This window comes from Peromyscus leucopus, chromosome 8b (assembly GCF_004664715.2).
Source record: "Peromyscus leucopus breed LL Stock chromosome 8b, UCI_PerLeu_2.1, whole genome shotgun sequence".
Classification (NCBI taxonomy): Eukaryota; Metazoa; Chordata; class Mammalia; order Rodentia; family Cricetidae; genus Peromyscus; species Peromyscus leucopus.
In genome coordinates, this window is record NC_051086.1 from 8,680,067 (window position 1) to 8,703,331 (window position 23,265).

At 51.6% G+C, this 23,265-nt stretch overlaps 2 protein-coding genes across 2 annotated transcripts in view; one reads left to right on the forward strand and one right to left on the reverse strand.

Annotated features, from left to right (window-relative positions):
- The first annotated feature begins 11 nt into the window (after nt 1–11).
- Gnptg (N-acetylglucosamine-1-phosphate transferase subunit gamma) lies at nt 12–7,220 on the forward strand. Its single transcript, XM_028854546.2, has 10 exons — nt 12–227; nt 299–366; nt 5,618–5,672; nt 5,740–5,823; nt 5,902–5,995; nt 6,068–6,182; nt 6,266–6,348; nt 6,419–6,550; nt 6,639–6,720; nt 6,810–7,220. The coding sequence occupies exons 1-10, from the start codon at nt 37–39 to the stop codon at nt 6,905–6,907; spliced, it is 1,002 nt and encodes a 333-aa protein (XP_028710379.1). The 5' UTR covers nt 12–36; the 3' UTR covers nt 6,908–7,220.
- The window catches only part of Unkl (unk like zinc finger), a 48,776-nt gene continuing 32,626 nt past the window's right edge, over nt 7,116–23,265 (reverse strand). Inside the window, 6 exon segments of the mRNA XM_028854545.2 lie at nt 7,116–9,831; nt 10,811–11,065; nt 11,495–11,697; nt 12,467–12,694; nt 13,312–13,395; nt 22,290–22,467. Coding sequence (XP_028710378.1) covers nt 9,676–9,831; nt 10,811–11,065; nt 11,495–11,697; nt 12,467–12,694; nt 13,312–13,395; nt 22,290–22,467 — 1,104 coding nt within the window. The 3' untranslated portion in view covers nt 7,116–9,675.

Here is a 23,265-nt window from a genome sequence, read left to right on the forward strand (position 1 = left end):
GCTCTCGCTCACGTGACCGGGCGGCCCCCGGGCGCGATGGCGGTGCGGCTGGCCGGCTTCCTGATGTTGCTGGGGCTCGCGGCGCGCGGTCGGTGGTTCCGCGAGCACGCCCCTCCGCACGTCGGCGTCGCCGGCCTCTGCTCCCTGCTCATCGCCTCGCTCTCCGCAGGGCCCGCGCCGGCACGTGCCGGGAAGATGAAGGTGGTAGAGGAACCCAACACATTCGGGTGAGTGTCTGGCGGTCCCGCGGCTTGGGGGCCGGGCGTGGCCGGCTTCCCTGACTTTCTCTGTCCCCTAGGCTGAATAACCCGTTCCTGCCCCAGGCAAGTCGCCTTCAGCCTAAGAGAGAGCCTTCGCCTGTATCGGGTGAGCGCGGGAGGGAGCGTGGAGCTGACCGAGGTGCTGACGGGGGGCGGGGCGGCGAAGGAAGCCCCTCGGCTGGGGGTGGGGGCGGCAGGATGGGGTGCCTTGGATGAAAGATTCCGATAATGTATTCGCTGGAGGTTCATGCATCCGTGTGTCAACCTGTGAGTGTTTAGATGTTCGGGAGTATATACTGGAACTCTTAACCCCCTTTCGACCCCCCTCCCCCCGCTGTGCTGGCGATTACCTAAGGCTAGGCAAGCTCTAGCGTTGAGCTACATCCCTAGCTTTTGTGTTTTTAAGATGGAGTTTCCATACAGACTTAAGCTGGCCTCCTAAACTTGTGATCCTAAAGTCTGCACTTCCCACAGGTACCTAGACTGATTAGGAGTTGCAGGAGTGTTGGGCATGAAGAGGCCACTCCAGGTGTGTTTAGCCCTGTCTAGATTTGAGGGAGCATCAGCAAGATCAAAATCCTTTGCACGGGAAAGCTGGGAACTTTGGACTAGAGAGAGTGGGACATAGCTGTTGAAAGAGACTCAGCATGACGGGACGTTGGCTAGCAGAGGACAGCACTCTGGGGATTTGGTGACCCACTATCTGAGGTGTGCTGGACATGCTGCTTGGTAGCATTGGTCCCCTGGAGGAGAGGTAGCCTATGGCTGGAGCTTCTGAAGCTGTAGGCAGGGAACATCTACCAGTCTCCTCCAGCAGTGAACCAGTCAGGCTCAGCAGTCATCACAAATCTTAAGTCCTTTTCATGGGATGACACTGCTTGGGGCATTCCTGATAAACACGGGAGTCCAAAAGGCCTGCTACCATCACACTGTGAGCACATGTATGTGTGTAAGGAGGTGGCATAAGATGTGGATTTCACCATAGCCTTTCCATACTAGCTTGTAGCTCCTTGGTTGGCTAGGAGGAGGGGCTAGACATTGCCAGGAACCCAAAACTGCAAATATGTTTAATTTTATTTTTAATAGAGAGTAATATTGGAAAGAAAAAGGAAAGAGTAGAGTGTGTGCAAGGCTGTCACAAGACTACAATCCCAGCACTTGGGAGGCTGAGGGAGAGGATCATTAGTTCAAGACCAGGTCTGGGCTACATGGTAAGTTCCATGACAGTCTTGGCAGGAGAGAGAATGGAGAGGAGGTGGGGAGAGGTGTGAAAGAGACCTACTTGGTTGGACGGTTATTCAGCCTAGGCGACAGGTTGCATTAAAATGCCTTGCTTACTAAATTTACATTTTCTGTTTCCTCACATCCATTCTTGGCACACCCTGTGTTTTGGAGAAACTTGTCGGTTTCATTTACATCAATTTGATGGTTGTAAAATTGTCCATAGTGACTTGTAATCCTTTTTATTCCTGTAAAATTGGTAGCAAATGCCCCAACCTTCATTTCTGGTTTTAATTATTTGAGTTTTTGCTTTTCCTGGTCAGTTTAGCCGCAGGTTTTCCTATTTTATTTATTCATCTTTATGTAAACTTTAGAAATTTTATGTATATGAGTGCTTTGCTTGCATGTATGTCTGTGTACTATATTGTGTGAAGTGCCTGTAGAGGTCAGAAGGCATTAGATCTCCTAGAACCGGAATTACAGATGACTGTGAGCCACCATGTAGGTGCTGGGAACTGAACCAGGACTCTTTACTAGAGCAACAAGTGCTCATAACCACTAAGCTCTCTGCAGCCCCCTTGTGTTTTTCTTTTTGTGTGTTGTTGTGTATTTGTGTGTACCCCTGTGTGGAAGCCAGAGGTCAAAGGTGGGTGTCTTCCTCTGTTGCTTTCCACGTTAAGAGTCAGGGTCTCTCACCGAATCTAAAGCTCAAGGGTTCAGTGAGGCTAGCGGGCCAGGGAGCCCCAGAGACAAGTACACCCCACCTCTGCCTCTCCAGCACTGAGATTACAGGCGTCCGGCTTCTTATGTGGGTACAGAGGACCTGCACTCAGTTCCTCATGCTTTCCAGAATAAGTCATTTCCCCATTGCTGGCATGCACCTCCACACCTCTCCTGCTGCAGCCTCCTCAGTGCTGGGATTACATGCACGAAAGCACGCCACTCAGCTTCTCGAGTGTCGGGATTGCTGAGCTTTTCAGAGAACCAGCTTTTGTCCTTATTTTTCTCACATAGCTCATACAGTGTGTCTGGTTCCACTCCTTCACTTCAGCCTGAGGTGAAGAAGCTAAGGTGCATTTCTTAGGAGAAGCCACAAGGCACTAGAACTCCAGAATATATACTCGAGGCCCTAGGTTGAGTCCCTAGCGTCCTCCCTCAAAAAGGCAGGTATTTTTCTAAATAACAGACCCTGCAGGAGAATCAGTAGACCTGCCCTAGCAGAAACACCAAGTGAAGCTACTCATCCTGAATTGAGAGGACACCATACAGTGGCTGGGTGAAGACAGGAAGGAAGATCTCTTATAAAGTAGCTAGAGTTACAGGGATGAGAAAGACCCATGCTACTACTGTGGTTGCCAAGTCTGCAATGAAGAAGATCAGTGCATGCCAGGTGGTGGTGCAGACTAGTCCAAGCACTTGGGAGGTGGAGGCAGGCAGATCTCCAGTGAGTTCAAGGCTAGCCTTGAACACGCTTGGTCTACAAAGTGAGTTCCAGGACAGCCAGGACTACACAGAAACCCTGTCTCAGAAAGCCCGCCCCCCCAAAAAAAATCAGTGCATAAGAACTGACTATACATCTGGGTCAGTGAGCAGCCAGTCTGAGCATGTGATCGGAAACGTGAATTATAAAGGGTCTGAGGGAGCTGTATAGCAGTTCTTCCTATATGGGATTGTGGTTAACTTAAATTTTTTTTAAATTTTTCCTTTTTGTTTTGTTTTGTTTTTCGAGACAGGGTTTCTCTGTGTAGTTTTGGTGCCTGTCCTGGGTCTCGCTCTGTAGCTCAGGCTGGCCTTGAACTCACAGAGATCTGCCTGTCTCTGCCTCTCCCAAGTGCTGGGATTAAAGGCGTGCTGCACCACTACCACCACCACCACCACCACCACCACCACCACCACCACCACCACCACCACCACCACCGCCTGGCTAAATTTTTCATTTTTGAAACAAGGTCTTAATATGTAGCCCTGACTGGCCTGGAACTCATTCTGTAGACCAGACTTGGCCTCAGCCTTAGAGATCCACTTGTCTCTGTCTCCTGAGTGCTGGGATTAAAGGTGTGTGCTACTAAACCCCGTATCAATTTAAAATTCTAAATCCCCATGGTAGTCACATTAATTAATGTAAAAATCTGAATTGAAAAATTAAAAGTCTCAGCCAGGTGTGGGGGCACACACCCTTTGATGCCAGCACTAAGGAGGCAAAGGCAGGTGGACCTCTGAGTTCTAGGACAGCCACGGCTACCTAGGGAAAACCTGCCTTGTAAAAAGAAAAAGAAAAAGAAATCTCAGTGGTAATAACAATAAAAATGGCAGTATTTTCAAAAGAGAATCAGGGACTGGCTAGAGAGATGGCTCAATGGTTAAGAGTATTTGCTGCTCTTGTAGAGGACTTGGGTTCGGTTTTCAGCACCCACATGGTAGCTCACAACTGCCTGTAACTCCAGTTCAAGGGGATCTGACACCCTCTTCTGATCTCCACAGGCACTGAATATGGTACACAGACATGTATACAAAGAGAACACTGATATGTAAAATAAAAATTAAAAAAAAAATTCAAGACAATGTTTCTCTGCTATCCTAGAACTCACTTTGTAGACCAGGCTATCCTGGAACTCAGAGATCTGCCTTTGTCTCCTGAGTGCTGGGGTTAAAGGCATGCACCACCACCCAGCAAATAAATAAATAAATCTTTAAAAAAAAAAAAAAAGACAAAGAATCAGATGTTGTCACTGAAAGTTAGGCCCAGTACTAGGTGTAGCTCAGTTTAGAAAGCACTCATGTAGCCAGGAGGCAGAGTTTGAGGCAAACCTGGTCTACAGAGCATGTTCTAGGACAGCCAGGGCTACACAGAGAAACTCTGTCTCCAAAACAAAACCCCAAACAACAACTACAAAGCAAACAAGCACTCACATAGCATGTGTGGACCCTGGGTTACATGTCCAGTAGGCGGGAGGAATTAGGCACAGTAGTATGCACCCACAGTCCCAGGCACTTGAGGCTGAGGCAGGAGGATTACTGTAACACAGGAGTTTGAGACCAGTCTGGGTAACAGGACAGCTCCTGTCTGCTTACATGTCTGTCGTCTTGCTTAATTACTTTAAATGTAAATAGATTAAGCCCTCCATTCAATAGGCAGAGAGTGGCAGGGTTTTTGTTTTGTTCTGACACTCTTGCTGGCCCGGACCTCAGAAATCCACTTGCCTCTGCCTCCCGAGTGCTGGGATTAAAGGTGTGCACTACAATGCCCACCCAGCTCAGAGACTAGCGGTTCTTTAGAAAGGACATCATTGTATGTTGATACAGTGGGCTTAGCAAGATGTAACAAGCATGTATTCCAATGTCAGAGTTCCAAAACCTGTAAGCACTCTACTACTGAGTCTCACCAGCCCCCTCCTATCTGAAGGATGGTTTTCTTGGATATGGAATTCCCCATTGGCTTATGGATTTTTTTTTTAAAAAAACAATTCATGAGCATAGATCCACCTGCCTCTGCCTCCAGGGTGCTGGGACCAAAGGTGTGCACCATCATACATAGCCTGGCTTATGGATTTTTTAAATGCTCCTTTGAATAAACATGTATTCCTGTTTCTTTGTATGGCTTGTGGGTTTTGTTGAAAATTGGTGCTTTGAAAAAGCAGAATACTCTGGCAATCTTTGCAGACTGGTCCTAAGCTTTGGGCTAGTCAGTCCTTCTATTTTCCTGAGGCTGCCACATGGCTATTACCTTAACTTCCCCAAATCTCACTAGCATGTATGCACACATGTACACACACACACACACACACACACACACACACACACACACACACCCCTCTATTTTCTTGGCTAGTGTCTGCCACTGGGTCTGTGGTCCAAGTCTGCAACTAGGTTCCAGGTTGCGGGCAGCCTAGGCAGACACTGAGGCCCCTCCACAGGAACAGGCATGGGAGTCCTGCCACAGATAGCCAGTTCTGTGATGTGTCAGTCCTCCCCAGGGGTTAGGTCAGCCAGCATCTGACCATTCCCAATCCTATAGGGAAGGGAGCTTGGCGCTTTCTGCCCTTGATGGTTAGTGCCCTCTTGCCTGCCTTAGCTTCTAGCTTTAGGGGTAATACAGGTTTACACTTAAGTTGAATTGCTGTGCTCTTCTCCCCCAGGGCCCCTGCATCTCTCCAGACTTGCTGGCAAGTGCTTCAGCCTAGTGGAGTCGACGTGAGTGCCGGGCTGGTGGGTGGAGTGGGGCTGGCCTGCAGGGCTCCTCACGCTCCTGTGCCTCTAGGTACAAGTACGAGTTCTGCCCTTTCCACAACGTGACCCAGCACGAGCAGACCTTCCGCTGGAATGCCTACAGCGGCATCCTTGGGTAAGCTGAGCGGGGCAGCAGTGCTCTGCCTGCTCCCTAGGCCCCCACATCACTGTTTTGCCACCCTTCTTCCCCCAGCATCTGGCATGAGTGGGAAATCACCAACAATACCTTCAAGGGCATGTGGATGACCGATGGGGACTCCTGCCACTCCCGAAGCAGGCAGAGCAAGGTGAGGCCCAGAGGGGATGTGAGTGGTAGAGAGCTACCCCATCCCCACAAGCTACTGAGGCTCTCTTCCCAGGTGGAGCTTACCTGTGGGAAGACCAGTCGACTGGCCCATGTGTCTGAGCCAAGCACCTGTATCTATGCATTGACATTCGAGACCCCCCTCGTCTGCCATCCCCACTCTTTGTTAGGTAGGCTTCTGGGTAGGGCTGGGTCCAAGGAAGAGGAGGGTAGGTGAGAGGCTCAGCATTGTTTGGCACCTATTGGTCTGTAGTGTATCCAACCCTGCCAGAGGCCCTGCAGCAGCGCTGGGACCAGATGGAACAGGACCTGGCAGACGAGCTAATCACACTGCAGGTGGGTGCACACTCAGGGGTGTCCCCTTGCCTACTCTACCAGGTATTCCTTATGCCTCCTCCACTTTCAGGGCTATAAGAAGTTGCTGAGGGTGCTTTTTGAAGATGCTGGCTATTTAAAGGTCCCAGGAGAAACTCATCCCACCCAGCAGGCAGGAGGTTCCAAGGGCCTGGGGCTTGAGACCCTGGACAACTGTAGAAAGGTAGAGTCTAGGGACAGGGAGAAGGTTACAGGGTCCCTAGTCCTGGTAGCCCCTACCAGGGTTTGACCAGGCTGGCATTCTTGTCCAGGCACATTCAGAGCTGTCCCAGGAGGTACGAAGACTGACCGGTCTGCTGGACCAGCATGGAATCCCCCACACTCAGCCCACAGGTCAGTCTGCCTACCCTGGTCGGCTGTCAGTCACCCTGGGGCCTGCAGCCATGGGGAGACAGATCCTCACATGCCATCCGTTCTGGCAGAAACCGCCCACTCTAAGCACCTGGGTCAGCAGCTCCCCATTGGCACAACCTCCGAGCAGCTGCGGGGTGACCCAGGACTACGTGGGAACATCCTGTGATCCAGGTGGTCATGAAAGATAAAGAATAGAAACATCCTCAGCCTCAAGTGTCCTTTCATAGAGAGGTCAGGTGTGGTCTCAGCGGGGTGCACAAAACTGGTGTAGTGGAGACATGGCTTCTTTTGGCATCTTCTAGGCCAGGCAGGGTCACTGACAGATGCAGGGACCTGCTGGCCAGTCTTTGTTGTGCTCAGAGACCCAGACAGAATAAATTTCAAAGTTTTAATTAATCTCATACTGATAAAAAATAACTCCATGAATTCTGTAAACCATTGCATAAATGCTATAGTAAAAAAATTTAAACAAATGTTAACAACTTTAAACAATTCACTAAGTAAATGGGTATGTATTATAAATACGACCTTCTGGGTTAAGAAGATTCCATTCACATAACATTCTCAACTAGTTTCTGAAAACAAATGCACACAAAGGCTTCCATAAGTTAATCCACATGCGCATCCACACTGGGGGAAGGTCTGCCAACCAGGCACACAAAACTTTGACACCATTGTTTACTGTTTATAATAACACTAGAGAGTTAAAAGACAACAAGCAACAGGACCATAGTGAGCCTCAGTTTCTAGACCCATGGCCTCACCTCCATTACCCACAGATGGGCCTTAAACCCATCTCTCCCCTCCTTGGCCCTTCCCACCCAGGGTAGATCCTAGGAGCCTTAGCTCACAGGTCTGGGATGGATGGGAGAAGTGGCCCCTTCTTTGGTCTTCCCCCTGCACACCTGTCCTCAGAGCCCAGCCTGATTCCAGAAGAGCAGATGCTCAGGAGAGCTCCCCTCATGGGCTGGGACCCAGTGGACACTGCCTCCTGTCTCCCCAGCCATCACACAGCAGTCCCATAACTGCCACAGCCCTAGCCTGGAATGTTAGCCCAGGAGGAGTTTAACCAGAGTAGCTTACACACAATCTAAAGCTTAATGCTTGTAACTGTTACAACTTGAAAATGTCCAGATGAGATATCAATCACAAACACTGTCCTGTTACCACAAAGACCAAAGGCCAGTATGGGAAACAAGTGCATAAATATGATTAAAAAGAAACAATCTTAAACCATGGTAACAGTAGCACAAAATACACATGATCTAGGTACTGAGCTAAGAAATCATTATCACTATAATTAAAAACAAAACAGTTACTAAAACCAGGTCAATAGTTACCTTATTAAGTAGTGGGCTAGCTGCGGAATGTTGAGGATCCACTTCCTTTAAAGTGATAGAGTTTTTCTACCAGTTTGTCTTATATTAAAAAATGCTTTTAAATCTCCTACTATATTAAATACATTCTAATTTGGTCACTGATAAAAACGTTTTACCTAGTCACTTTGCACTTAAAAAATGCTATTAAAAGTCTTTGGCAAAGCCATGGGAGAAGAGAACCACTTCTAGGCCTGGGCAGAACCCGCAGGTAGGATACCTGCCCTGCCTAGGTCTGCCACCAAGGGTAGGGGTTGCCTGGACAGATGTCTCCCCCTAGATTTCCAGGAACAGTCCCAGTCCTCATTGTAGGAGGCTGAAGTCATCACCCTAGACACATCCTCAGCAGAATTTTAGCCATGGGCCTGAGGCCAAGCTGTGAGGTGCGGGCACTGCCTTCACCTTGGAAGCTGATGGGTGAGCTGCAGCAGAGCCGGGGTTGCTGGTCATGGGATGGATTCTGGTAATAACTAGATGCACAGCTCAGGTACCAGATGTTTGCTTAAAACTGTCACGGAATCTCTGGATCAGCCAGAGCTGAGTATGGTCACAGGGGCAGCAGACTGCAGTCCAGGTGCACAGTCCCTTAGTTCAGCACAAGCTAGGGTGCCCAGGCGACTCAGGGTCCACAGCACCGTTGCCATTACAGACAAGACATCAGAACACAGCTCCTTCGTAGATCTTGGACTCCTCTGAATGCCTGATTCCTTTGCTGCATTTTTCATTAGCATGAAATTGTCTTTCAAGGGAGAAGAAAAAAACCAAATGAACCAATTCCTTCACTTCTTTTGCAAGGCACAGGCACTTGGAAGTGGCCACGGATCACATAAGTGCATGACAGAGCTCTGGATATCACTCTGTGATACTGGAATATAAAACTCCATCTACATGTGCACCCGCACATGTTTAGGAAAATTAGTTCCTTTCATAAAATTAAGAACATCTAAATGTATATGTGTCTCTCAATAACCACTCTGCTTATAAATACTATTTGTTTGCACTTAATTTTAAAATGTAAAAATCCTAGGTCTTCTTCACTACTAGATAAATGTTCATTTCCTAAATAGTTTCAGAATATGAAATCTAACGTAGTTACCATTACTATGAGTTAACAACAAACTGATAGATAGGAAACTTCAAGTTCACAGTACACTTATAAAGCTTCATGTTATCGCATATTAAAAAACATGGACCTAGAAAGCAGCTTATACAATTTATAATGTCTAAATTCCTCGGTTTACAAAGTGCTTTGACAAGGCCTGACCTCCCACTGGCCTGGCCACAGCAGTGTCAGGACTGGGGGCACCAAAAACATGCCACCTGCCCATTGGGACAGGCGGTGGGTTTGGTGGTGCTTCAGAGGTTTTCTGAGAATACCTTGACACCATTGGTAGGACATGGTAGGGAAGAAAAAGTGATTTGAAAGGCTGTTGGGCAGTGGGCATGAACTCACATCCTGGCGTGGGTGGTACTGGAGGCCAGTTTCGACACTGTAGTGGCACAGGACATGCTGAGGCCTTTGCACTGCTCACCAGGGAAGGAATGGGGCTGGTTCTCATCACCATGGGAGGGGCTGGCCCTTGCAGTAGGGGCACTCAGGGGTACTGGCTGCACACAGCTCACATAAGACACGGTGCTGGCAGGGCCGAAGGACAGTGCCACGGGCCCTCTCCTGGCAGCCCACACACTGTTTGGCACGAAGTTGGAAGATCACCTGTAGGAAGAGGTGGTTGTTGAGAGTGTGGGGAGCCAAGAAGGCCCTGAGTGAATGTGTATAGTTGACACGGATAGGACTATATCAAGGAAGGATAATGCCTCAGACCCATGGGAAACTGGCAGAGCCTTTCAATAGAGGTCAGGCTTGGGATTGGCAAAGCCTTCCTCTGGTCCAAGTTCGAGTGTTTAAAAACATTTGACCAGTGTGTGCAAAAAAGAGCAACTGCATGCAGCTTCCTCCTCGCAAATATTTCCTCCTCTGAGACTGCTCACCTACAGACTCCTCCCACCTAGACAAGCTAACTCCTCCTTGCTGCCTCCTCTGTGCTGTACGTAATAAACACGTTAAGGTTCCAGGTTGCTTTGGTAGTAGGCACAGCTCCATCAGAAGCATGCACAGCCCACCTGGCCCCAGCTATTCTGTGTCCACGTTTTGTTTCTTCAGTGTTTGTCTTTTCTTCACTCTTACTGCCCCTAGTCAGGTCAAGGCACCAGGCTGGCACAAGTCGTATCAAGTAAGGCCAAGCAAATGACTGTATCCCAGGACAGTGGGCCACCAGCTACAGCAGCAGTGCCATAGAAATCCTGAGTGTCAGGCCTGGGGTGGACACTTGGCAGGAGGTCCACAGGGAAGGGCAGTCAGTGGAAGACCCCCAGCCCCATCAGAGAGCTGGGTCTTGAAGCAGCGCCACTCTAGCCACAGGCAAGGCTGGCAGCTGGGTGCCCACGAGTGCTAAGTGGGATCCCATGGCTGAGAGTAGCCCGAGCCCAGGGCACTGCATCTTGGAGACAAAGGACATGTGGTAGTTGGACCTTCGTTGTGGTCAATGGGACACATGCAAAAGGCAACAACCCGAGTCCAGGCAAGAAGCCAGGGAAGAGGAAGGAGAAGCACTATCTGGCTAGGTCTCAGGCCCTCACTAGCCAGTCCCCTTTGCCCTCCCCCCAAGTGACAGCGACTACTTGGCAGGACTCACCCCGTCCACGGCCTCTAGGTCCAGGCGCAGCTGGTTCTGCAGGGAATGCAGCCTGGGGAGAGGGATGTCGCTGATGTCCCCCAAGCTCCGCAGCCCTGGCAGTGAGGACAAACCCAGGCCCTCTAGTTCCTCCTGCAGCTGCTTCACCTGGGCCTCCACCTCCTCCTTCCTCTGCACGGCCAGCTGCCGGTCACTGTCCGCCACACGGGCTCTCTCCTTGGCCTCCTGAGCCTCTCTCTGCCAGGCATCACAGGCCTAAAACCCAAGATACCATGCAGAAGGCAGCCACGCCTGGCCTTCCACATGCTCACCTGCCCTGCCGGTGTATCCAAACCCCTTTCTCCCCTCACCCACATGTCTGACCCCTCCCTTCCCACATGCTCACCTGCCCTGCCTGTGTATCCAAACCCTTCTTCTCCCCTCACCCGCAAGCCCGGCCCCTCCCTTCCCACATGCTCACCTGCCCTGCCTGTGTATCCAAACCCTTCTTCTCCCCTCACCCGCAAGCCCGGCCCCTCCCTTCCCACATGCTCACCTGCCCTGCCTGTGTATCCAAACCCTTCTTCTCCCCTCACCCGCAAGCCCGGCCCCTCCCTTCCCACATGCTCACTTGCCCTGCCTATGTATCCAAACCCCTTTCTCCCCTCACCCGCAAGCCCAGCCCCTCCCTTCCCACATGCTCACCTGCTTCACTTGCTGCCAAGACTCTTCCCACTGCCTGATCTTTCTTTTGGCTTCCTCTAGCTGTCGCCTGACCCGTGCCAGCTCAGCACTGTTTGGACTTGCACTTGAGGAAGCCGAAGGGCCAGAGTTCAGAATGGGGGATGGGCTAGGAGAGAAGCTGCCAGAAACAAAGTCCCAGATGCTCCCAGGGACGCCGTTCAAACCTGAGTTTAGGAGAGACAGGGATGATACAGTCCATGCTGCACCCAAGGCCTGAGGTGTCTGCAGGTGTTTCTGCCCCTCACCTGGCCACCCACCTTGGTACCCTGTAAGTCACTTGTTCATGACTGCTCAAGACTCAGCTCCAAGACTGCCTCCCCTAAATGAGGCCCAGTTGGCTCAGGAAGATCAGAGTGTGAACAGAAAATAGGTTCAGAGTTCCTAGCCCTAACAGTTCTCATTATATAGCAGACCCTGGAGGTTCAGAAGAGCTCTAGTTCTAAGGTTACCTCATGTATGTTAATTATCAGTTAAAATACATCTGGAGATGGGCACATTTCTAAATAGAACAGATGTGAACAGCCTCTTAATGGAAATAAGAGAGCAGAAGACAAGAGTCCTGCTGATCTGTCATACCAGCTCCCTCTCAGCCTGTATCATACAATGAATCCTAGACACTGTGCCTGTGGGGACCCCAAGGTAGCTCCATGTATGCCCCACCCAGAGCCCTAAGTGAGCTGGCAAGCAAGAGGTTGTGATGTAGAGGAAGGCTGTGAGAATGCCCAGCTGTGGGTAGCCAGATGTCCCAAGGTAACACGTCTACCATGTCTGTCCCCTCATCTATGCCACGTAGGCTGGAGCAGGTGGTGCCTCTCAAGACACAGAACTATGGAGGTGAGAAGCCCTGCAGTCAGGAATCCCCAGGACTAGATTGGACAGGACCTGTTTGAGGGCCCAGAGCCGGCGGGGAGGGACCCACGCCCAGGCACGCACCTAAAGAGCTGTAAGATGAGGCTGCAGAGCCCAGCGTAGCCGGCTCCGACCGGAGGGGTGGTGGCTGCTGGGGGGGCGTCATAGCCGAGGAGACGAGTGGCCCCGACAGGGACTGGGAGAGCGAGCTGAGTGGGGAGGTGGACAGGGATGAGGACGAGTGCAAGGATGGCGAGCGGGGCAGGGAGCCCGGAATGGTGACGGGTGCTGAGCCTGCCAGCGACCTGGGACCTGGTGGGAGGAGGGAGGCTGAGTGAACAAGGGCAGGCAGGCGGGGTTTCTGCCATAGACCACTTGCCAATAAGCCTGTAGGTCAGTAACTAGGCAGCTAGACACCAGGGAAACCTAGGGGCAGGGTCACCTCAGAAGACACCAGAGGAACCAGGCCAGCGAGCAAGGACCACCCAGAGGGGTGTAGTTGTCAGGCACCCCCAACTCAGGAGAGCCCTGGTAGTGGTCCTGGCAGAGCCAGGAACTTGCCACTAGCATGGTACTCACAGAGCCACCAGGACTCTAAGATGGGTAGATTTCTTTTGAAACAGAGAAAGTATCTTTCAGGATGAAGAAAATTATGTAATAATAGGAACTTCTCTCTGTGCCACACAGCCGTAAAAATAATTTCTTGTGTTTCCTCATTAGAGGCCCCAGGCAAGTCTAAAGGGTTGCTTTGTCACAACAGAGGTAAACTGAGGAAGCAGCAGGAAACTGAGCCACACAGGCAGGTAGCAGAGGCAAGAAGGTGACTCCAAGAAGAGGATCCCAGCAGATGCCTCCCGCCCAACCCCTCCATTAAGCCAGGCAGCATGCACGAAGTTAAAGGTTCCACTGAGCTCAGTCAGCGCTCTCACCTGTCAATCCAAGGTCCTGCTCTTCCAAGTCTTTATCTAAGGACGCGATATTTATGTCACTAAGATGGAGATCTAATGCAGAACCTGTAAGATAAACCTGGTCTTACCCACTCACCTCTCACCCAGCACGGACACAAAACCTCTTAGGAGGAATCTCTGACTCCATATCCACCAACACCCACCTAGCTAGAGCCAAAGTGCCCCCTGGCAACCCACTGCAGCACCTGCCTCTGCCTTCTCCTCCACAGCCAGAGTGCGTCATCTGAACAGCCCTGGCTGCACTCAGAGACACAGCCCTGGCCCACAAACCTCCTCCTTCCTAGGTGTTGTTTTGTTTCCTTCTGTTGGTTTGCTTTTTGTTTCTTTGAGATAGGATCTCATGTAGCTCATGACTGTCTTCAACTCACTATGTGGCCGAGGGCAACCTGAACTTCTGATCCTCTTGTCCTCCACCTCCCAAGTTCTGGGATCATACAGGAATGTACCAGATGCCCACCTTTGTCTCCTTTACTTCTAACCACTTGTTAAAATTTGACCAAGAAAATACATTCAACTATTAAAAATTTTACAGGAGGTCAATTCCAACAGGCAAATGGTTCTGAGGCCATTTTAGGCAGAACACTAAGATAATGAACTCTGACACCTTGAGGACTTAAGAGAGACCAGGACCTCCACACTCAGGTCAGAAACAGTCTCCTTATCAAGGGCAGAGGTTGCTGGGTGTGATAGAATACACCTGGCATCCCAGTACTACAGAAGCTAAGGCAGGAGAATCACAGTTTGAGGCCAATCTGGTCTACATAGTGAACTTCAGAAGGAGGAGGAGACCAGGACATGCCTCCAACTAGCACAGCCAGAACGGGGCTGCTGTTCAGGGACCATGTAGTAGGGACGTGTTGATGGCTGCACAGCCAGAGGGGAGGGGGGGCAGGAATTGGCTGTAGGACTATGCCTGTGAGTGGTGTCGCATTCCCTTACAGTCACAGTCAGACATGTAGGGACCTGTGCTGAGAAGCAATGAGACTGCAGCTGCCATGGTGACCACTGTCTCTCCCACCCACTTTCCACTCTAACCTTCACAGTGCATCAGCACAGTCTATGCCCCACTGCTGGCCAAGCCCCCCCCCCCCCCCCAGTTCCCAAGAACTCTGAATTCAACTTCAAGATAACATACATACTGGGTATGGTGGCATATGCCTGTAATCCCAATAAAAAAGATGCCACAGGTCACCATAAACTTTCCCTGAAGGACCTGGTCTTCTCCCCTTGCTGGATACAAAAGGCCTCTCTACAACAGGATGACAGTCCACAGGCTATAAGGAAACCTCTCTGTACCAGGTCAACATAAAACTCTAGAAGCCACTGTTTGCCTCCAACTGTGTAGCATGTCACCACGTCCTCTAGGTCATGTCCATTAGGGACTTCAGGTGAACTGCTCAGTGACATATAGGTGACCAGCATACCCCTACTGCCCAAGGGTGAGTCGAGTCTCTACCTAGCACAGAGCCAGACACGTCTCAGCCAGGGTGAGAATTCAGGGAACCATGTCTACCATGAAGTAAAGGAGGCACTGGGTGGCAGAGGCCAGTGCACTAGATCAATTCAAGGGTAGCTGCAACCGAGGAGTGGCCTGGAATGCAAATGACACCCTAATCAGTGAGAGACGGGGTGGCACTGCCACAGTCCCAGCTGCACTTCAGAGTTGTGGGGACCTGCACGGGGGCACACCAGAGCCCAACACCAGTCATACCGTCCTTTCCTGGTCTCTGATTCTCATTCTCAGCCTCATGGTGACCACCCGAGCCAAACACAGAACACACCTCTCCTGATGACTGGTTCTCAGGGGCTCCATGAGGAGTGAGCCAGACACTCCTAATTTCTGAGAGGAGCCTCGTGGCTGTGTGACACCCATTATACTGGCTCACGCCAGAGTGGACCCTTTGGCTTACTTCTGTTGTTTCTAAATGTATCTCTAGAGCTGCTGGCACAACTGGACCCCAGCTCCCGCAGACCTAGCCATGTCCCTCACTACTGGAGCTGAGAAAGGAACTCCTCAGACAAGGGTCTCGAGGACTCTTCAGGGAACTGAGGCAGGCTGCCAGAGCACATCTCCCCCCTTGTACCACGTGGTCACTCATTGCAGGGATCTCCACCCCTTGCAGGGATCTCCACCCCTTGCAGGGATCTCCACCCCCAGGAGGCCCCAGGTGGGAGAAATCTACAGGCAACCACTCCCAAATACAAGCCATTCCAATAAGGCTGCGGAGTGAGTGAGCAGGGTGGCAGGGCTGGCCAGGTCCTGAGACCTGGAACCCAGGGCTCCCGGCCTAGACATTGACACCATGGACCCCGACACTCAAGAACAGGGTTAATAAGAACCGCTCTCAATCAGGCCTCTTCACCCCATCCAATGAGGCTTAGGAAAGCAACAAGATACAGTGTAGGCACGATGGTGCTGCCCTAGCACCTACTTCTGTAACCCAATGTTCTCGGGCCACGGGACCCAGGCACTGGTGTGATGACTGTAGAGAATCAGGACAAGGAAAGAAAAACCAAGTTGCCAGGGGAAACTCCGCAATGAGAGTCCAAATGCAGAAGCAAATCAGGGCAAAGCAGGCTACTGTCCCAGTGCTGATGAATGGCACAGGCCTCCTGCTGCACAGGTTTCCTGATTCCTGTGTGTCTCCCCATGTTGGACACCTGTCCCTGACTGAGCTTCTGAGGTCCTTCAGTACATACCTCCTGTTATCTGAGCAACAGCTTGGGACAGAGAGATATGGGTTTCTGGGCTTTCAGCTGACCAGGGACCATGGGTATCCTGGGCTTGTGGGGACTGAGGACCCCTCCTAGGTAGTTTCAGCTCAGGAGTTTATCGTCTTTGAGTCCTGAAGTTCAAAGTCGAAGTGTGCAGACCTGCCTGCACTCTTTCTACTGGCTTAGGGATTATTGCTCAACCTCCTGGGATGTCAGCTCTTCCTAGAATGTGGCTACATGGGCCCTGACCGCCTCCAGGGCCACGATCCTGTTCTCTCTCGTGTGTCCATATTTCTTAGACGGACACCACCACTGCGCATCAGGACCTACTCTAACGACATCATCTTAACTTGACGACAAAGACCTCATTTCCAAATGAGGACAACGGTGGTAATCGAACCTGAGCCTCACAGTCTAGGCAAAGGTTCTACCACTGAACTATATTCCCAGTCTAGACTCATCTTTTTGGGGACATACAAATCAACCCACAACCAAGGGATCCCACCTGGAGACACTCCCTTGCCATGTCTGCCCCATGGTCTCCAGAGCCTGCTCCGCACTCACAGAGCTGCCTGTCTCTCGCTGGGAACGCATGCCAAACTGGGTTCAGCGTGGTCAGGGCATCTGCGCCCAGGCCCTGCCCTGCTGCTGCTGTCTCTGCTCAGTCTCCTAGCCCTCTCGTTCTCATACCTCCTCAAGCCCCACTCTTCTCTCTGCCTTCTAGACCCTTCTGTCCAGCTCTACATCCTGCAAGGCACTTGTTTCTGCAGGGCTCCCTCTTCCCTGCTGAGCCTGCACCCCTGCACCCCACTCACACAGCCTCCCTCTGGGGGCCTTGAAGCCTTTCCCAGTCTATATATAGTGGTTTCTGAAGCCCTATGGTAACAGGACCCCAGACCCTAGTAAGCCCCAAGACCTTAGCACAACTGATGCCATGACAGAGTGCCATTCAGGCCTTAAAACCCAGCACAAGGCAGCAAAATGAGAACAGAGCCCTAACCCCATCTAAGTCCACAGTCTGGGAAAGTCCGCAAATGTACTAACCCCGCTTTCTGGCTTCTATAGTTCTGCTTCTGGCTAACTGTTCTTGCTAAATGAGATGTGTCAGCCCAGGATGTGGGTTTTGTGCTCAAAAGCTCACGCTGAGAAAGGCTCGGGACTGCACTTGGTCTCGAACACCCAGGGTAGTCTCCAGCTGGCCAGTAAAGACTTTCTATTGACTCAAACCCACGTTGGAGTCATCTTCTGTGGTGGATCCTCACAACACTACCTACTCCCTTTCTCTGTGCCCTAAATGGCTATCCCCCAGCAGCACATCCCACCCCTAGGATCTCATTTCTCAGTCTGCTGGGGAGGGCAGGTGTCTCCCAAGAGCAGACATGCTTCAGGGGCCCTTCTTCAATGACAACAAGCTAAGCACAGCTCTTTCTCTCTATCCCACACTAAGACCCCAGACAGCTTTCGCAGCTCCTGCCATCCATCCTCTGGCCATTCTTGTAGCTGCCTCCCACTTGCAGGGACAATCCTGTCCTGTCTTGTACGGAGTTCTAGCTCCTCAAGCTTGAGACCCTGAGTGAGCTGGCCAAGGCTTCCTGGTGAGTCCTCCCTGGCCACTGCCCTTCCTCATCATAACCCACTGCTGAGCATGTCCCCCCAGTCGCAGATCTCACCAGCCCCCAAACCCTGTGTGCTGAACCACTACATCTGGACAGAGCTGGCAAAGCAGGAAGACCAGAGGACATGCCCCATCCTTCCACACAGCAACCTGCCCTGTCCTGCCTCTGCTGGTCCCAGTGCAGAGGCCCCAACCCAGCCTTTACACCTGATCTGGAGCAGGGAGGCGACAGCCTGGAGAATTAAGTGAGGGACAGTTCCACTGCTCTTGTACCCCTGGCAAAGTTCCAAAAACTCATTCGAAGAACCAAGGAGCAAAGAAAGGCACAGAAGTGGGAACGTGTGTTCCCTGGATGCTTCAATCTGGTCACGGTCTCTGTGGCTCAGCACAAAGTCCTAGGTGCAGAGGCAGCCTGGAACTACACAGCACATACAGCTCAGAGGGGCCAAGCTGGGACGGGACCATAATGCAATCAGTCCCAAAGAGAAGCACAGGGGGTGAGCCGCTGTCCTGGAGACCAGCAAAAGGTCAGCTAAAAGGGGCTCCCTGGGGAGCCTCTGGGCCCTGTCAGCCCTATTTTAGAGCCAGGGGCTCCCCAACTGTTTTGTTGTTTTTTCAAGACAGTTTCTGTGTAGTTTTGGTGCCTGTCCTGGATCTTGCTCTGTAGCCCAGGCTGGCCTTGAACTCAGAGAGATCCGCCAGGCTCTGCCTCCCAAGTGCTGGGATTAAAGGCGTGCGCCACCACCGCCCAGCTTCCCCAACTCTTTTGAGTGCTGTTCAGGAGCCCATCCTACACCCTAGTCCACCAGGCTCTTCTCTCCAACTTCACCAACCCTAATATTCCAAATGATCAGACCGAGTACTTCTGAATCACACTTAAAGGAGGAACCAACTTAGGAAAAGGCAATCCAGGTGAGCCTCATTTCACAAACTACAAGTGTTTGAGGGCCAGTCTGTGTCGCCTAACTCAGAACTGGCTCCACCAAATGGCCTGAAGCCACCTGGACCTCAACAGCAACCAACAGAGAGCTGCTGAGTATTGCCCCAGGTATCCCCAGTTCCCAATATGACACAGCACATTCAAAAGGTGCTGCAGTCCCCCAGGATCAGGGATACACGAAGTGACAGACCACACCGACTGTGGGAAGGAGCTGAAGGCAAGACAGGATGGGTGCCTTCCCTATCTGCAACTACAGAACAGAGGAGCACCAAGCAACCAGCATACCTGCACTCTGAACTGGGATAATTAGGAGGAACTGGGGACACCAGTACTCTAGGGACAGGCTGCAGGAGGGCCACCTTGAGGGCAACAGGGCCCTGGGTAAGCAGCACCAACAAAAAGCAAGTTCTTAAGAGTAGGCATCTAAGTTAACCTCTTCTGCAGTCTGAAAAGCCTGGTATCCATCTCATGCTCTCACGGTGAAAGAAGTACATGGTTTCCAGGGAACATGCACCTGGACAGACATGCATTTTGAAAGGAAATGACCTGAAGAGATGCACACCAAGATGGAAGGGTACACTTAGAAGGGAAACTACCAGCAGTTACTTCACCTGGGGGTACGCTGGCCAACCAGGACGATCTCAACAGGAGATACCAGTCAAGGGGGAACACCACCAGGGAGGACGTGAGTGTAGGACAGAAGCCCCCCTGGAGGACACGCACCGGAGAGGGGGATGCACACCTCAGGAGGAGGGAGGATGTATGCCTGCTTTTCCAAAGCGCCGAGAAATGACGACCCACACTTGGTGCCAGGCTGACGCGAGACCAGGATCTGCCGCAGCCACTGTCAATGCTGACTCATATCCTCCGCAGCCCTGGCTGTCACTGAGGATTCAAACCTGCCTGGTTCGCGCTCCGCCCTCGCCAGCCGCTGGCGGGGCTGGCGCACAGGCCCCGCCCACTCACGCTCTGCACCCTGCCCCCGGAGCACCAGGCCACGCCCCCACAGCACCCGCCTACCAGGTATGCTAGAGAGGGCAAGATTTTCGCGGCGGAAAGCCGGATTAGCAGGGGTGGGGACGGAAACGGAGGGCGGGGCAGGGGAGAGAGGGGATGGGCCGAGCATAGGGAATGCTCATAGGAGCTCACTCCCCCGTGGCCAAGAGCCGGAGGTGTGTTCACACTCTCTGCAGAACCACTCCGCTCCGCCCCACCTCGGCCCTGCCCCTCGAGTATGTGCAGGCCCTGCATTTGGCTTATTTAATTAGAAGGAAACCCAAAAGAGACACTGCCTTCCAGTCTACCCCCTCTTCATCACCAGCCCTTTAAAACTGAAAGACGCAGAATGAGGGCCAACCCCATGAGGCGGCGGCATGTGGGTCAGACTAGCTACTGGGTAGAGGCAGGGATTGTCCCTGTGCCTAGGAACCATGGATACCCATCACTGGGAAGACAGCCACTGACTTGTGCCAGGCAATGCTGAAGACGGGGCTCTTACAGCTATGACTTTGTTTTGAGACAGGGAGGGTCTTGATATACAGTCTAGGAGGACTCAGTGATCCTCCTGCCTCAGCCTCCCAAGCACTGAGATTACAGTACCCAACTAGATGACTTTACATATGACCTCAGGAGTGAGGAGAGGAAGCGTTCACTATTTTAACTAGGAAGCAGCAACTACAATACATTGTCTGTAAATGAAGACAGGCGGCTTACCAAACTTGAGGCCTTGGGTTTCATTCCTCCCCATAATGCAAAAAAAAAATTTTAAATGCATTTTCCAACTTTCTGATTCTGCGGCTAAGACCATGCATTGCATATTAAATGATGACTGGAAACTACTGCAAATACATTAACATCTGTCAATCTGAAACACCTGACAATTCATTTAATGTTCACAGCACCTGGTTCAATCTTTCACCTTGGTGAGCCCACACAGTCTGCTTGTTCAGGGATGGGAATCTAACTTCCCTTAACATTTTTCTGTTATGTATCCTCTCTACTTTTACACTAGAAAACCAAAGGGAGCCAGGCAGTGGTGGCGCACGCCTTTAATCCCAGCACTTGGGAGGCAGAGGCAGGCGGATCTCTGTGAGTTCAAGGCCAGCCTGAGCTACAGAGTGAGTTCCAGGACAGACTCCAAAACTACACAGAGAAACCCTGTCTTGAAAAACCAAAAAAAAAGGGGTGGTGGTGGTAGAAGGAGCCCCATCAGCACATCCACCAGCTCCAGGACTCCCCAGCAGTCCCTATGTAGTACAGGACTGTCTTTAATGACCCCTGAGGATGGTGGAGGGAATTCTCCTCCTCCGGCACTAGTGGCATCTTTCTCCACCTGCATCCAATGTAGCAGGCCTACGTGGATAGAGCTTGTGCTGTCTTGTGGAATGGCGACACCTCTGTGTCCTCTAGGTAAGGCTTGTCTACTTGTACATCGACACGGACATCTTTACTCTGGGTCCCTAGGCAGCATGACCTATTTCAAGCTAGAGGGCTTACCTTTCCAGTTCCTCATCTCTGAAATCACCACAAATGCCATCCTTCTTTGTACCTCCCATGGTCATACGGGCTTTGGGGACTGGAAGGATACCTCAGTGGTTAAGAGCACACTGGCTGCTCTTCTAGGGGACCCCAGGTTCAATTTCTAGCACCCATGAGGCAGCTCACAACTATCTCTAGCTCCATTTCCAGGGGAACCAATTCCCTCCTTCTGGCATCCATAGGCAATGCATGCACGCAGTACAGACATATATTTAGGCAAACTCATATATATAAAAAATAAAAGCAAATAACATCTTTTAAAAAAACACTAGGTGGCAGTGGCACATTCCTTTAATCCAAGAGCTCAGGAGGCAGAAGCAGGTGGATCTTTGTGAGTTTGAGGCCAGCCTGGTCTACACAGAAAAACGCTGTCTCAAAAAAACAAAACCAAAACCAAAACAACTCGGGCTTGGGGTCAACTAGGCCCTGGGGACCCCAGAATGCGGCAGCTCAGAACATGCTACCTGTGACTCACGAGCACCTGTGTACACAGGAATGCAGGCCCTCACTCCTCTTGGCCTCAGCCCATCTGCTTAACTCATCCTGGCCTTTGTGCCCACGCCCTTGGCTGCTGTTCAGGCCGATACACCATCCTAGCCCAGCTACCACCAAGCTGACAGCTAGCTCTGTTATCTGCTCCAGGCTTCCTCACCACTCTCCTCTGGACCCTGTCATCGTCCCCACTTTTTAAAAAAGATTTATTTATTATGTATACAGCATTCTGTCTGCATGTATGCCAAATCTCATTACAGATGGCTGTGAGCCACCATGTGGGTGCTGGGAAGTGAACTCAGAACCTCTGGAAGAACAGCTTATGCTCTTAACCGCTGAGCCCTCTCTCCAGCCCCAATCACCCCCACCTTTAATTCATCATGATCCCCATTGCCACTTCTCACTAGCCTCCCCATTTTCCTCTGGCCCCTGGGACACAAGGCCCACTTGCCACGGGTCTTGGGTGTTTTGTGCACTATCTGATGCGGGCTCTACATAGGCTGCAGTTCTGAGCACTGCAGAGCACCGAGTGATTCAAACTGAGAGACAACAAAACCATGTCAATGGCTTTTCTACAGAGCAGTGCATCCTGAACATCTACGACAGACACAGTGTGAACCGCTGTACGTGCGGACTTACCTAGGACTGCCTCCACAGTGTTGCCAGCTGGATCCAGTGGGAGGGCACGGGCAGGGAGGGCAGGCAGAGCGGTGGGAGAGGAGCTCCCTGAGCCAGTGCTGGATGCCAAACTAGATGCCACACTGGAGCTTATGCTGGGGGCCAGTGGGTGAAGCACTGAGAACACGGCGAGGTGGTTCTGTTCAAAAACACAAACCGGGTGAGCACGTGCTGCTGGGAGCACCAGAGCAGCAGACACCGCAGGGGGATGGCTGCCAGCGTCCGTCCGCAGAGCAGCACACAAGGGCAGCCAGGGTCTCGGGGTTGCAGGGGGTGGGAACCCTTTGCTGCATGCACTGACCACGACGGCTGTCTTGCTGTCACTCAGGCAAACAGATGTGGAAAGCGTCTTAGCAGACATAAAAACCTGTGACAGGCCAGGGGCTGGGGGCCTGCCAACCCTTCTCCCCAGCCTCCCAGGAGCCTCTGTGGCCCTCCCCACTGCTTACCCACCCAGTGACCAGAAAAGGGAAAACTGAGGAAAACTGGGACCATCTCCATCTGATAGACAAGAGATACAAGTCACATGATAGCAAACAGACGGCCCAGGCTAGATTCAGGGAACAAGGCAGCAGAGCTGGCGGCCCTCAGCATGTCTCGGTACAATGGACACTGACACCAAAATCAAACCTGTGTGCTGAAACTGGGATCTTTCTATCGAGAAAAAGCAGCCCATGCATCCTGGGCCTCGCCACACCTCCCTGAGCCATCACCAGGGCACTCACATCCCCCATGAGTCCCACAAGGGTACCCAGTGACCCCACACTCAGGAGTGACAGAGGTGTCTGGGCCAAAGAGAGGATAGGTGTTCTCTTTCAGCAAGTCACAGCCACTGGCCATGGGCTGAAAGAAACTGTTACCAGCATGAAGTGAACCAGCTCTCTACAGATGATAAGATCACACGTCACAGCTGGAAATCAACAGCTTAGGGGTAACC